The sequence below is a fragment of the Pecten maximus genome, chromosome 3 (genome assembly GCF_902652985.1).
Source record: "Pecten maximus chromosome 3, xPecMax1.1, whole genome shotgun sequence".
In the NCBI taxonomy this organism is placed as follows: Eukaryota; Metazoa; Mollusca; class Bivalvia; order Pectinida; family Pectinidae; genus Pecten; species Pecten maximus.
The window spans coordinates 25,301,367-25,317,345 of NC_047017.1; the positions used below are offsets into that span (position 1 = coordinate 25,301,367).

Sequence of the window (15,979 nt, forward strand, 5' to 3'; positions counted from 1 at the left end):
CAAGAGGTAACCGTTTATTAAGTAATGCTTAATTATATACACCACCATCTACGCTAATCCGACTAATTGTAAAACAGATTTACTTAATCTCACAAATCTCATTAGACCTGGTAAAGCGCTGTACATTAACTGGCATTTTGATCCCCTATTATAATATTGTATACTAAATGCATACTTGAAATACAGTGATTTCTAAATGTACACTTTTACATCTAACACCCTTAGAAATCGATTTATAGTGCTTTCAACAATAATGAATAAATGTGGCCATATGCGGGCATTGCGGTAAATATACATAAACAATGTTATCACGTGCACTACGATATCGATAACATATATTTTTACAGTGGGCCCGTTTTTTATGCGTTCCTACCCAAATGATATTATGGTTCATACAAATATGAAAAATCCTTGAATTTTAGCCTTTGTTGGAAAAGTCTAGGAATTCATTGCCGTACCTTGGAATTTGGTATAAATGCGTTGAAATGTCCTTGAATCTGCGTTTTTGGTCAAGATAATTACGTTTTTCTTAAATGTTTATGATAACAAATCTCATAAGTGTTGTAACAAAATTATGAGCTATATTACCTTTCTTTGTCATTTTTAATGTGACAGGAAACAAGGCGTTATACCAACTTTGTACTGATATGTATATTAGTATATTAACTTCATCAAAAGTCGATCTTTCTCCCTAAAAATTCTTGGGAAAATACTTGAAATAAATGACAGAAAATTCTAGAAAAGTTTGGAAGTTTAATGACTCAAAATCTGTATGAACCATAGATAAGGCAATGATAATTTGACATAAAGGAAAAGTATATTTGCGTGAATCTATGAAATTTTAAGTTTAAAATTAGAAGTCGCTGAACCGTATTGAGATCATGATCTCGTCGTAAAATTTTAACAAAAGTCATCAACGCGTAGAAAAGAAGACTGGCTTATTAATGTCTTAGTGAAAGGAATGATATTCCATATGATTTGTGTAGGGAAGACTAGAATTTTAATGAAAACGGTCAATAATAGAAAATAAAATGAAAGCTTTTATAAATATCATTAATCCAATGGCAATAAGGGACGCCCGATTGTCCTAGTAAAAGACATGCTAGATTTGATAATTATGCCTCGGAGATTTTGGGCCATCAATGTGAGGAAGATCGAAATAGTAAAATGTAATTATGACAAAAGTAAATTGAATATTACAATAGAATGGCAAGATATAACATGAACACACTTTCTGATGGAATAACAGCATAACAATACATAAACAATATATTTACAAATGTAAATTTTGATTGAAAACTACTCATGAGTGATTGACAATAACAACATAACTCATGTGTAAATACCACAGGAAGAAGTATTCAAAGATTAGTGTGGGAAATTTGCATATATTTAGATGTGTCTTCAAGAGGATATCACACGATGTTTCCGACATTAAACAGTTTTTTTGATTGGTCAATTTTTAAAAGACCAAATGTCGGCGGTTTCCCCGTGGCTAAAAATACTGCATTTGTCAAAATTTGGAGTGCTATTTTTCCAGTTTGGCAAGTATGAATACTGGATTTGCTGCTTTTTCTGCACTCAATGTCGCAAAAAGATGGACTGGTACATTCTTTTAGAAATTGCAACACACTTGAGTAAATACAGTTACATGTGACACGATACCTATAACAATGTTAAGTTGTAAATGTGGAAATATCCTTAAATCATGGTAATTTGTACATAACATTACCATGTTAAATTGTCATTAACGAGGAGAAATACCCTCAAATCACGGTAATTTGTATATTCTTTGTAATACTACAATGGTAAATTGTCATTACTGACTTTAAGACCTGAAACAAACAAACAAAATTGAAAGAGTTGTATATATTACATACACTACACATAATTTTCAAAAAGAAAATACCATATAGTCACTTCACAACACACCACTGACAGTTGTGACAACGAATCCAAGATATCGCCGTAAATCACCATAACATGTATAAATCATTTAAGTTAAAGGAACTACATATAAAGCAGTTCTATTTCATAAGAAACAAAAAGAAATACTTTATCCTTCCTGGTATATTTCTTTCAAAATGACAAGATTGGCTAATACTTCTGTTATTGTAAAAGGTTCATTTAGTCTTGCCCTTCTTTAGACTACACGGAATGTAATTCTGAAGAACGCAAATACTCCCTATTGAGCAACATATAAGTATAGCAAGTACAGTCAGCATGGCCGAAAGGTCAGGCTGTGCGTGACTGGACACTCCATTCTGTATATCCTGATGGACGGCTCGCATTTGCAGGAGCTGTGCGATGGTAGCGCAAATATGGAATATTTGGTGACTATGGCCAACAATGTCGAATTTTCCAGGAAAAAATCTCTCTGGAATTTGCGACAAAAAGAAAAATGCCTGAGCACCAAATGCTGGGAATGTCAGTGTGATGTGATCAAAAGAGCGGAGAGAACAGTCTGGGTTAACAAAACACTTGTAGTAACGTGGAAAGAAAGGTATGAATATGAGTACTACTTCTACAAGGAGTGCTGCCACCTGCAGTGCCCGTCGCTTTACTACTTGTGGTCCACCGCTGAAGCAAAGTAGTGCAAAACAGAAAAACGCATGATTAAACCACGTTAAAAAGGCCAGGACATACAGAAAAAATGGTCTCAGGATCATGTACATTTCCTTGTCTGAACACGAATACATTGCCAAAACTCCGGTCCCGAAGGCAAATAAAACTACTCCTATAAAATCTATCATAAAAACCAAATGATGTACATAGAGGTTTTTCGAATGTAACAAATGGGCCACCGAACTCAAAAAATGTGTCAAACTACAACATATTCCGAAAGTCAGCATTGGCCAAGAGTCTTTGTCCGTCCACCAATCGTAAATCAGAAAATACTGCCCCAGAGCGTACCAAATGATAAACAAGCCAATCAAATGTGTCCATACATTCAATGTCTCATTGTGGATTTGAAACAGACTGCCAATGTAGTAGCGCCAAGGCTGATTGGACAGTCTATAACCAGTAAGAATGCCGTCCTCTCGATACTTCTCGGGAACCTCCTGTTGATGAGTGAAGTGTCGGACCTGAAGAGAGCGCACCCAGGACAAAGCGTTGGTCAGCATTGCCATTGTGAACTTTCAGACTGCAACCTAGAGGTCAAAGAGAAGTAAAGATAATTAACATACTAACTAGACAGTTATACTCTCTGTTTGTTACTTTTTAATCAACAATAATTCATTGTAAGCCAGACTCCACTGGGACTGTATATTTAGGCCGGTTTATGGAAAGATTTGGATTGTAGAGAGTCTACTTTTACATCATTACAATTACTGTTGAATATAATAGATTCAACTTCATTCTCTTTCACAACGAGAAACATACTTACATTATAAATTTAGGTAAGTGTAGTGTTCATATTTGGTAGTATACAGTACTAGTACCAAGTTTCCTCGGTGAATACAGCGTAGCTCAAGAAGAATATACCCTATACCAGGTTAAGAAAATATACTGTGTAACGTGAAATGTTCATGTGTACTTTCTTTCGTGCTCTGGAACATTCAAATCATTTTGTGGTTAGCCCAAGCAACAGTAATACAACAATATTTGTTGTAGTTATTTGTGTGGTTCTATAGCAAGCACAAAAACAACGAAAGTTTATACACCACGAACATTTTATGTTATACAGTAAGTGAAAGCTTAATTACTACGACTGTCCGTTAGTTAACTTACATTAAGATGACAGATACTCCTGGAACCACACATGTTACTCTTTTGGTGTACGGTATATTACCGCCCCCATTACTTATATTGTTAGACATACTATAGATGAAGAACATACAATACAATGCTTACTCCTGCATTTTCATTAACATGATTCACTGCTTAAGATTCTACAAAGAAGGAAGACGAAGAATTTAACGTCCTGATTGAACCAAGATGACAATACATGGATGACTATGGGAGGTAACGGTATAGATACAATAGACGTGATACAAGTCTACAATGCAATAAGTAGTTGGATTATCTACCACGCAGCAGCTATTCTTATTTCCGTTAAAATCAATGACGTACCAAACAGCAAATGAGGATCGTACGTGCATAACATCGGTATTGTAATGATAACAGAATAAGATTAACTTATTTGCGAAGCAACTTTATTTAAAACTTTAATAGCATAAAGTGTGTTTCGTGGCTAGAGAGAGCATAATATAAGAACATAAAGCGTGTTACACGGCTAGAGACGGTATAACATAAAGCGTGTTACACGGCTAGAGACAGTATAACATACAGCGTGTTACACGGCTAGAGACAGTATAACATAAAGCTTGTTACACGGCTAGAGACAGTATAACAAAGTGTATTACACGGCTAGAGACATTATAACAAAGTGTATTACACGGCTAGAGACGGTATAACATAAAACGTGTTACACGGCTAGAGACGGTATAACATAAAGTGTGTTACACGGCTAGAGACAGAATAACATGAAGCTTGTTACACGGCTAGAGACAGTATAACATAAAGCTTGATACACGGCTAGAGACAGTATAACATAAAGTGTGTTACACGACTAGAGACAGTATAACATACAGCGTATTACACGGCTAGACACAGTATAACATAAAGCTTGTTACACGACTAGAGACAGTATAACAAAGCGTGTTACACGACTAGAGACAGTATAACAAAGCGTTTTACATGGCTAGAGATAGTATAACATAAAGCGTATTACACGGCTAGAGACAGTATAACATAAAGCGTGTTACACGGCTAGAGACAGTATAACATGAAGCGTGTTACACGGCTAGAGACGGTATAACATAAAGTGTGATACACGGCTAGAGACAGTATAACATAAAGTGTGATACACGGCAAGAGACAGTATAACATAAAGTGTGATACACGGCTAGTGACAGTATAACAAAGCGTGTTACACGGCTAGAGACAGTATAATATAAAGCTTGTTACACGGCTAGAGACAGTATAACATAAAGCTTGTTGCACGGCTAGAGACAGTATAACATCAAGCGTGTTACACGGCTAGAGACAGTATAATATAAAGCTTGTTACACGGCTAGAGACAGTATAACATAAAGCTTGTTGCACGGCTAGAGACAGTATAACATCAAGCGTGTTACACGGCTAGAGACAATATAACATCAAGCGTGTTACACGGCTAGAGACAGTATAACATCAAACGTGTAACATGGCTAGAGACAGTATAATATAAAGTGTGTTACACGGCTAGAGACAGTATAACATACAGCGTGTTACACGGCTAGAGACAGTATAACATACAGCGTGTTACACGGCTAGAGACAGTATAACAAAGCGTGTTACATGGCTAGAGACGGTATAACATAAAACGTGTTACATGGCTAGAGACAGTATAACATAAAGTGTGTTACACGGCTAGAGACAGTATAACAAAGCGTGTTACATGGCTAGAGACAATATAACATAAAGCGTGTTACACGGCTAGAGACAGTATAATATAAAGCTTGTTACACGGCTAAAGACAGTATAACATCAAGTGTGTTACATGGCTAGAGACAGTATAACATCAAACGTGTTATACGGCTAGAGACAGTATAACATACAGCGTGTTACACGGCTAGAGACAGTATAACATAAAGTGTGTTACACGGCTAGAGACAGTATAACATACAGCGTGTTACACGGCTAGAGACAGTATAACAAAGCGTGTTACATGGCTAGAGACAATATAACATACAGCGTGTTACACGGCTAGAGACAGTATAACATAAAGTGTGTTACACGGCTAGAGACAGTATAACAAAGCGTGTTACATGGCTAGAGACAATATAACATAAAGCGTGTTACACGGCTAGAGACAGTATAATATAAAGCTTGTTACACGGCTAAAGACAGTATAACATAAAGTGTGTTACATGGCTAGAGACAGTATAACATCAAACGTGTTACACGGCTAGAGACAGTATAACATAAAGTGTGTTACACGGCTAGAGACAGTATAACAAAGCGTGTTACACGGCTAGAGACAGTATAATATAAAGCGTGTTACACGGCTAGAGACAGTATAACATCAAACGTGTTACACGGCTAGAGACAGTATAACATAAAGTGTGTTACACGGCTAGAGACAGTATAACAAAGCGTGTTACACGGCTAGAGACAGTATAATATAAAGCGTGTTACACGGCTAGAGACAGTATAACATATAGCTTGTTACACGGCTAGAGACAGTATAATATAAAGCGTGTTACACGGCTAGAGACAGTATTACATTTAGTGTGTTACATGGCTAGAGACAGTATAACATAAAGTGTGTTACACGGCTAGAGACAGTATAACATAAAGTGTGTTACATGGCTAGAGACAGTATAACATCAAACGTGTTACACGGCTAGAGACAGTATAACATAAAGTGTGTTACACGGCTAGAGACAGTATAACAAAGCGTGTTACACGGCTAGAGACAGTATAATATAAAGCGTGTTACACGGCTAGAGACAGTATAATATAAAGCGTGTTACACGGCTAGAGACAGTATAACATAAAGCGTGTTACACGGCTAGAGACAGTATAACAAAGCGTGTTACACGGCTAGAGACATTATAACATAAAGCGTGTTACACCGCTAGAGACAGTATAACATAAAGCGTGTTGCACGGCTAGAGACAGTATAACATAAAACGTGTTACACGGCTAGAGACAGTATAACATAAAGTGGGATACACGGCTAGAGACAGTATAACATACAGCGTGTTACACGGCTAGAGACGGTATAACAAAGCGTGTTACACGGCTAGAGACAGTATAACATAAAACGTGTTACACCGCTAGAGACAGTATAACATAAAGCGTGTTGCACGGCTAGAGACGGTATAACATAAAGCGTGTTACACGGCTAGAGACAGTATAACAAAGCGTGTTACACGGCTAGAGACATTATAACATAAAGCGTGTTACACGGCTAGAGACATTATAACATAAAGCGTGTTACACCGCTAGAGACAGTATAACATAAAGCGTGTTGCACGGCTAGAGACAGTATAACATAAAACGTGTTACACGGCTAGAGACAGTATAACATAAAGTGGGATACACGGCTAGAGGCAGTATAACATACAGCGTGTTACACGGCTAGAGACGGTATAACAAAGCGTGTTACACGGCTAGAGACAGTATAACATGAAGCGTGTTACACGGCTAGAGACAGTATAACATAAAGCGTGTTACACGGCTAGAGACAGTATAACATAAAGCTTGTTACACGGCTAGAGACAGTATAACATAAAGTGTGTTACACGGCTAGAGACAGTATAACATAAAGCGTGTTACATGGCTAGAGACAGTATAACATAAAACGTGTTACACGGCTAGAGACAGTATAACATACAGCGTGTTACACGGCTAGAGACAGTATAATATAAAGCGTGTTACACGGCTAGAGACAGTATAACATACAGCGTATTACACGGCTAGAGACAGTATAACATACAGCGTGTTACACGGCTAGAGACATTATAACATAAAGCGTGTTACACGGCTAGAGACAGTATAACAAAGCGTGTTACACGGCTAGAGACATTATAACATAAAGCGTGTTACACCGCTAGAGACAGTATAACATAAAGCGTGTTGCACGGCTAGAGACAGTATAACATAAAACGTGTTACACGGCTAGAGACAGTATAACATAAAGTGGGATACACGGCTAGAGACAGTATAACATACAGCGTGTTACACGGCTAGAGACGGTATAACAAAGCGTGTTACACGGCTAGAGACAGTATAACAAAGCGTGTTACACGGCTAGAGACGGTATAACATAAAGCGTGTTACACGGCTAGAGACAGTATAACATAAAGCGTGTTACACGGCTAGAGACAGTATAACATAAAGTGGGATACACGGCTAGAGACAGTATAATATAAAGTGTATTACACGGCTAGAGACAGTATAACAAAGTGTGTTACACGGCTAGAGACAGTATAACATGAAGCGTGTTACACGGCTAGAGACAGTATAACATAAAGCGTGTTACACGGCTAGAGACAGTATAACATAAAGCTTGTTACACGGCTAGAGACAGTATAACATAAAGTGTGTTACACGGCTAGAGACAGTATAACATAAAGCGTGTTACATGGCTAGAGACAGTATAACATAAAACGTGTTACACGGCTAGAGACAGTATAACATACAGCGTGTTACACGGCTAGAGACAGTATAATATAAAGCGTGTTACACGGCTAGAGACAGTATAACATAAAGTGTGTTACACGGCTAGAGACAGTATAACATACAGCGTATTACACGGCTAGAGACAGTATAACATACAGCGTGTTACACGGCTAGAGACAGTATAACATACAGCGTATTACACGGCTAGACACAGTATAACATACAGCGTGTTACACGGCTAGAGACAGTATAACATAAAGCTTGTTACACGGCTAGAGACAATATAACATAAAACGTGTTACATGGCTAGAGACAGTATAACATAAAACGTGTTACACGGCTAGAGACAGTATAACATACAGCGTGTTACACGGCTAGAGACAGTATAACATAAAGCGTGTTACATGGCTAGAGACAGTATAACATAAAACGTGTTACACGGCTAGAGACAGTATAACATAAAGTGTGTTACACGGCTAGAGACAGTATAACATAAAACGTGTTACACGGCTAGAGATAGTATAACAAAGCGTGTTACATGGCTAGAGACAGTATAACATACAGCGTGTTACACGGCTAGAGACAGTATAACATAAAGTGTGTTACACGGCTAGAGATAGTATAACAAAGTGTGTTACACGGCTAGAGACAGTATAACATAAAGCGTGTTACACGGCTAGAGACATTATAACATAAAGCGTGTTACACGGCTAGAGACAGTATAACATGAAGCGTGTTACACGGCTAGAGACAGTATAACATAAAGCGTGTTACACGGCTAGAGACAGTATAACATGAAGCGTGTTACACGGCTAGAGACATTATAACATAAAGCGTGTTACACGGCTAGAGACAGTATAACATACAGCGTGTTACACGGCTAGAGACAGTATAACATAAAGCGTGTTACACGGCTAGAGACAGTATAACATGAAGCGTGTTACACGGCTAGAGACAGTATTACATCAAGTGTGTTACACGGCTAGAGACATTATAACATAAAGTGTGTTACACGGCTAGAGAGAGTATAACAAAGCTTTTTACGTGGCTAGATAGAGTGTTGCATAAAGCTGATGGTAGCGGTTTTATCAGTACCAATGTATAGGCATTTCGCCTGAATGATAATAACGAAGAGTTTACTACATATTATTGAATTGTTCACATACATATGGGGGCACGCAAGGCTATAGGTATTGATTCGCACACTGTCTACTGTAACTTCGTCTAATGTCTTTTGTATCTTCGTCTAGTGTCTACTGTAACTGTAAGGAGATGTATGTCTAGTGTCTACTGTAACCCCGTATAGAGATATATGTCTGATGTCTACTGTAACTCTGTATGGAGATATATGTCTGATGTCTACTGTAACTCTGTATAGAGATATATGTCTGGTGTCTACTGTAACTCTGTATAGAGATATATGTCTGATGTCTACTGTAACTCTGTATGGAGATATATGTCTGATGTCTACTGTAACTCTGTATAGATATATATGTCTAGTGTCTACTGTAACTCTGTATAGAGATATATGTCTGATGTCTACTGTAACTCTGTATAGAGATATATGTCTGGTGTCTACTGTAACTCGGTATAGAGATATATGTCTGATGTCTACTGTAACTCTGTATAGAGATATATGTCTGGTGTCTACTGTAACTCTGTATAGAGATATATGTCTGGTGTCTACTGTAACTCTGTATAGAGATATATGTCTGGTGTCTACTGTAACTCTGTATAGAGATATATGTCTGGTGTCTACTGTAACTCTGTATAGAGATATATGTCTACTGTAACTCTGTATAGAGATATATGTCTGGTGTCTACTGTAACTCTGTATAGATATATATGTCTGGTGTCTACTGTAACTCTGTATAGAGATATATGTCTGGTGTCTACTGTAACTCTGTATAGAGATATATGTTTGATGTCTACTGTAACTCTGTATAGAGATATATGCCTAGTGTCTACTGTAACACTGTATAGAGATATATGTCTGATGTCTACTGTAACACTGTATAGATATATATGTCTAGTGTCTACTGTAACTCTGTATAGAGATATATGTCTGGTGTCTACTGTAACTCTGTATAGATATATATGTCTAGTGTCTACTGTAACTCTGTATAGAGATATATGTCTGGTGTCTACTGTAACTCTGTATAGAGATATATGTCTGGTGTCTACTGTAACTCTGTATAGAGATATATGTCTGATGTCTACTGTAACTCTGTATAGAGATATATGTCTGGTGTCTACTGTAACTCTGTATAGAGATATATGTCTGATGTCTACTGTAACTCTGTATAGTGATATATGTCTGATGTCTACTGTAACTCTGTATAGAGATATATGTCTGGTGTCTACTGTAACTCTGTATAGAGATATATGTCTGATGTTTACTGTAACTCTGTATAGAGATATATGTCTGATGTCTACTGTAACTCTGTATAGAGATATGTGTCTGGTGTCTACTGTAACTCTGTATAGAGATATGTGTCTGGTGTCTACTGTAACTCTGTATAGAGATATATGTCTGGTGTCTACTGTAACTCTGTATAGAGATATATGTCTGATGTCTACTGTAACTCTGTATAGAGATATATGTCTGGTGTCTACTGTAACTCTGTATAGAGATATATGTCTGATGTCTACTGTAACTCTGTATAGAGATATATGTCTGGTGTCTACTGTAACTCTGTATAGAGATATATGTCTGGTGTCTACTGTAACTCTGTATAGAGATATATGTCTGATGTCTACCGTAACTCTGTATAGAGATATATGTCTGGTGTCTACTGTAACTCTGTATAGAGATATGTGTGTGATGTCTACTGTAACTCTGTATAGAGATATATGTCTGGTGTCTACTGTAACTCTGTATAGAGATATATGTCTGGTGTCTACTGTAACTCTGTATAGTGATATATGTCTGATGTCTACTGTAACTCTGTATAGAGATATATGTCTGGTGTCTACTGTAACTCAGTATAGAGATATATGTCTGGTGTCTACTGTAACTCTGTATAGAGATATATGTCTGATGTCTACTGTAACTCTGTATAGATATATATGTTTAGTGTCTACTGTAACTCTGTATAGTGATATATGTCTGGTGTCTACTGTAACACTGTATAGAGATATATGTCTGATGTCTACTGTAACTCTGTATAGAGATATACGTCATTAAATTGTGCTTTATCCAGCTTATTTGATATTTAATTGTGCCGTATCCATCTTACTTGACATTGGTGTTGTATCCACTTCATTTAATATCTCTTTGTTCTGTATCCACCTTATTAAACATTTAATTGTGCTGAATCCACCTTATTTAATATTTAATTGTGCTGTATCCACCTTATCCGTCATTAAATTGTGCTGTATCTAGCTTATTCGACGTTCATTGTGCGGTATCCAGCTTATTTGATATCTAATTGTGCTATATCCACCATATTTGACATTTATAGTTGCAATGTATCACTATATTTGAAATTTGATGGCAACCTTTACAAGTATTACTGAATTTTTTGTTATTTTGTTCTTTATTGCTCATAGTGACTTAATTCTGCAACCACCCAGTGCCAAAAACATGTGATATTTATTGATATAATTGCCGTGACACAAGGCAAGCACGTGCAAAGTTAACCTAACAGGATTTCACAGATTATCCTCAAATAACTGCCAAGTAAAGATTGGGATTCTCACGAAAGGTTAAAATAAAACATCAAATCAACTTTTCCTCCATCTCAGAATATTTGTTACACTATAATTACTCCTCCATTTCCATACACCAGAGAATTGCTCGTCTATCCCTGGTGATAATTGGGCGATAAATGAGAAATCGATTTTACCCGTCCATGCCAAGTTTCGATAATTTGTAACGGTTTGTACACGTACATAAAGACCATGTTGTGATAATATGACGTTCTGGAAAGATATGCGTGAAGTTTGAAGGAAAGCCAGCGATAAAGCAATGTTATCTCTATGTCCTTGGTAGCAAATCGGTCTTACATAAAATACATGCACTGTTGCAATACGGTCCTTCACATACATTTGTATATATATATGTATATGTATATCGCTCTATATACAGAAACCTCCATTACAAATTATAGTTTCCTCTTTATGAACAACCCACATAGGCATGCACATATGTATGTCAATAATGATTGCAACAATATCCCGACAGATTCTAAGTAGACTAGTTTTATCCGGTATATATATACACACACACTTCGGCATTATTTCCTAAGCAGACGACACCTTGTTTTTCTATTCTAACTGATCAACTTACCTGTTGTACGAGATCACCGGGCAGTGACGTGTATAGCCTAGTAAACATACAAATTGCCGAGGAATGATGCCTCCGTCTCCATTTTGTGTAGTGATATTGCCTGCCTGAGCATCCTCCTAGTATGTGTCTGCTGCTCTTGAAGAGCCGCGGGCGTGTATCGATTGTGACGAGTCAATCTCGTAAAAGATGGCTAACTTAGCAAGAAAAATGAGAGGCATCGAACATTAACCAGCTCTTTCAATGAAATGTGCAAACACATATGTGTAAACGTGCGTGTTGTACATCTGTCAGATTGTCGCTTCACACCTGAATTTATGGCAGACACAAATGCAGATCCTTTCGCGCTTCAGTGACCTAAACGCGATCGATACTACGTTACATACTGACGTGTATACAGCACCCTATAGGTATTCAGAACTTTTAACGGTAATCTTTTCGTCGCAATGTTGTTATTTAAAGTTAAATTCTGCAAGGCTCAAAATAAACCTTTAACACCGATACTTAAAAAAAATTCATTTACAACTTCACTTGAAATATGTAATTGTACGATTTATTTATCATTCTCTCCCAAAATGTACCTTATTGAGATAACATATGTCTAGGGTACACAGTACATTTGTATGTCTTTCATGCAGGTCAACCGTACACGTTTTTTTTTAATTCATCCGTTTCTTTGTTAACTTAAGCTAACTATGCTTTGTGTAGTTTTTATCCTTTTACTGTTCATGTATGTAGATACATGTACATACATGGTCAAGCAGGCATTGTGCGCATTTAATTAATGTATTTTCCATTTACATTTTCCATACAAATTTAATGCATTTATATAAGATACATGAATTATGGTGTATATAAGGGCCTTATGTGTTGTGTCGGTACTGTACTGTACATTCCTGTCAGAATAGAAACTAAAGATGCCGATATTAGTTATTTCCTCAAGCCCAGTTTCCGTGTAAATACATGTGTGTTACGGGAAATGTGATTTTATCAGGAAATGTAAGTGGGATACAAGTTTATCTTGTATACGTTTATACACAACCTTTTGGCAATGGATTTATTTTGAAATGCCTCGCACGTAAATCCATGCCGGGGTGTTGTATATATAGTTGAACTAATCAAACTCTTAAATTAGGTTTTCGCAATGCTAACGAAATGTGTCGCTCTAATCCCAAACATGAATGATATACATGTAATATGTGTATACACTTGTATATAAATGCATTCTCTTCTCATCGTTTTCTGTGTTCATATTCTTTTCTCGATGTTTTTTGTGTTCATATTCTCTTCTCTTTTTTTCTGTGTTCATCAACTTGTAGTTTTTAACACACCACAGAAGTACATTATAGTGTTGTTGTGTTTTCCGTTGATGTATACAATACTACATGTGTCTATGATGATTGCACGTATATATTAGGCTCTTGCATTAATTTTTCACTACGTAAATAAAATCCTCCTTCGAGGTAAAATACTAAATTCGTGGCGAACCCCAAACGAATGTAAGATTCTGTTTTCACAAATATAATCAAACTTCATTTGCAAAATTTGCGAAAATATTCTACATAACTCCATCGCTCTCAATTCGGGTACTTTCAGTACTGGTGACCGAGGGGCCGCGGTGGCCGAGTGGTTAAGGTGTCCCGACACTTTATCTCTAACCCTAAACCTCTGGGTTGCAAGTTGGAAACCCATGAGGGGTACTTGCCTGATACTGACCATAGGCCAGGGGTGTTTCTCCGGGTACTCCGGCTTTCCTCCACCTCCAAAACCTGGTACGTCCTCCAATGACCCTGTCTGTTATTAGGATGTTAAACAAATTAAACCAACATACCAAAAGTGACGCCGTATATCAAGCACAGGGATTTGATCCTCAGTATTACAGTGTAGGTGTAATTTGGTTCCATCCTAATGTCTGAAAATGTACTCTTACACTAGGAGAGGTCCAAATACACTGAAACACATTCCCTGTGTGTTATGACTCTGAATATAGGCTTTGTTATATTACTGCTAGATCACTTCAAGTTTGATTTTTCGAAAGAAGAAAACGATAAACAACGTGAGCTTTTATGTCATGACAGTATTAACACAGTATACATGTATATTATACATGTATATTATACATGTAGTGACTACAACAATTTACGAGGCGAATGACGAAATTGTGAAATAACCAACACCGTGCAACCAGTACACGGGTATGAGATAGGGTAGTTATATCGATTTTTCTGAACCGAGAGTTTCCATATTCACAGGTGCCAGTTTTCCTATTACGTGTACTACTATGTATCTTGCTTTGTTTACATACTTGATTTCACATCACGTCGCAACAGAAAATAAAACAACTATGCTGCATCAGCTCAGGTCCCGTTTAGGACCCAGTGGCTTCTGTTCAACGTTATGATTTCATCTCTTCATTGTATACATTATTATGTACATGTCTTGTGGTAACAATAGGTCACACCCGTGTTTTCATTGTTGATATCTTTCCTACAATTTTGTTTAACTTTCTGTTTCTATTGCCTTTTTATAATATCAGTTTTGAGTTGTGATTTGTGTATGCTGTGTTATTAAGGGTCGTCTGTGTGTCCTATCGTCTGTGTATCCTATCGTCTGTGTGTCCTATCGTCTGTGTATCCTATCGTCTGTGTATCCTATCGTCTGTGTATCCTATCGTCTGTGTGTCATATCGTCTGTGTGTCCTATCGTCTGTGTATCCTATCGTCTGTGTATCCTATATCGTCTGTGTGTCCTATCGTCTGTGTGTCCTATCGTCTGTGTATCCTATCGTCTGTGTGTCCTATCGTCTGTGTATCATATCGTCTGTGTGTCCTATCGTCTGTGTGTCCTATCGTCTGTGTATCCTATCGTCTGTGTGTCCTATCGTCTGTGATGTAAGGCATCATATTACATGTCACGTCTAAATTCTTATAATGATATCATTTAGAACTTAATTGGCGTGCTTTAAAATCACTTTATATTAAGGTATTAGTGTACCTCTATTTCTGTGTTTTATCAACAATTTGGGTTTCCTTGTTTCCACTCTGGATCATAACGCTTTTGGTCGGCTTGCACAACGAAACATCTGTACATTGTCGTTTATAGATCAATTATTAGACATTTACTCTTTCTAATACTTACCTGATACTTAATATTTATTTAAATATTATACCACCTGTGTGTTACTTAACCAATTGTAGTTATTGTAGTCAAGATGCAAGCAGAGTATTCTATCTTATGTGATACTTTCAAACTTTTCTTAGTTAACTCTTGAATGAAAGGGCTCTTTATCATATATGACCTATTTTCTTTTCCAATGCTATTTACTATACAACTTAACGGAACCTGGATTAAGAGACCACTGGTCATATGTGACCTTTTTCATTACCTCCATTGGAAGGTCACATGTGACAGGTTGGCTGTATATATGACGTAAAGCACAAAAAATAATTCATTTAAACAAATGATAAGAGGATGAAAATGATAATAAAATATCCCATGTTTATCTCTTCGCAGAAA

The 15,979-nt window shown here is 37.0% G+C and overlaps 1 protein-coding gene across 1 annotated transcript; it reads right to left on the minus strand.

The window, feature by feature from the left end:
• On the minus strand, positions 1-12,827 carry LOC117323690 (membrane progestin receptor beta-like). Its single transcript, XM_033879066.1, has 2 exons — positions 12,467-12,827; positions 1-3,152 (listed from the first exon to the last, which is right to left on the minus strand). Exon 2 carries the CDS (start codon positions 3,129-3,131, stop codon positions 2,124-2,126), a length of 1,008 nt encoding a protein of 335 aa, XP_033734957.1. The 5' UTR covers positions 3,132-3,152; positions 12,467-12,827; the 3' UTR covers positions 1-2,123.
• Between the last annotated feature and the right edge of the window lie 3,152 nt (positions 12,828-15,979).

Bases quoted from the DNA above. Each gene is read 5' to 3' on its own strand.
- LOC117323690 (XM_033879066.1), bottom strand. From the start codon at position 3,131: ATGGCAATGCTGACCAACGCTTTGTCCTGGGTGCGCTCTCTTCAGGTC.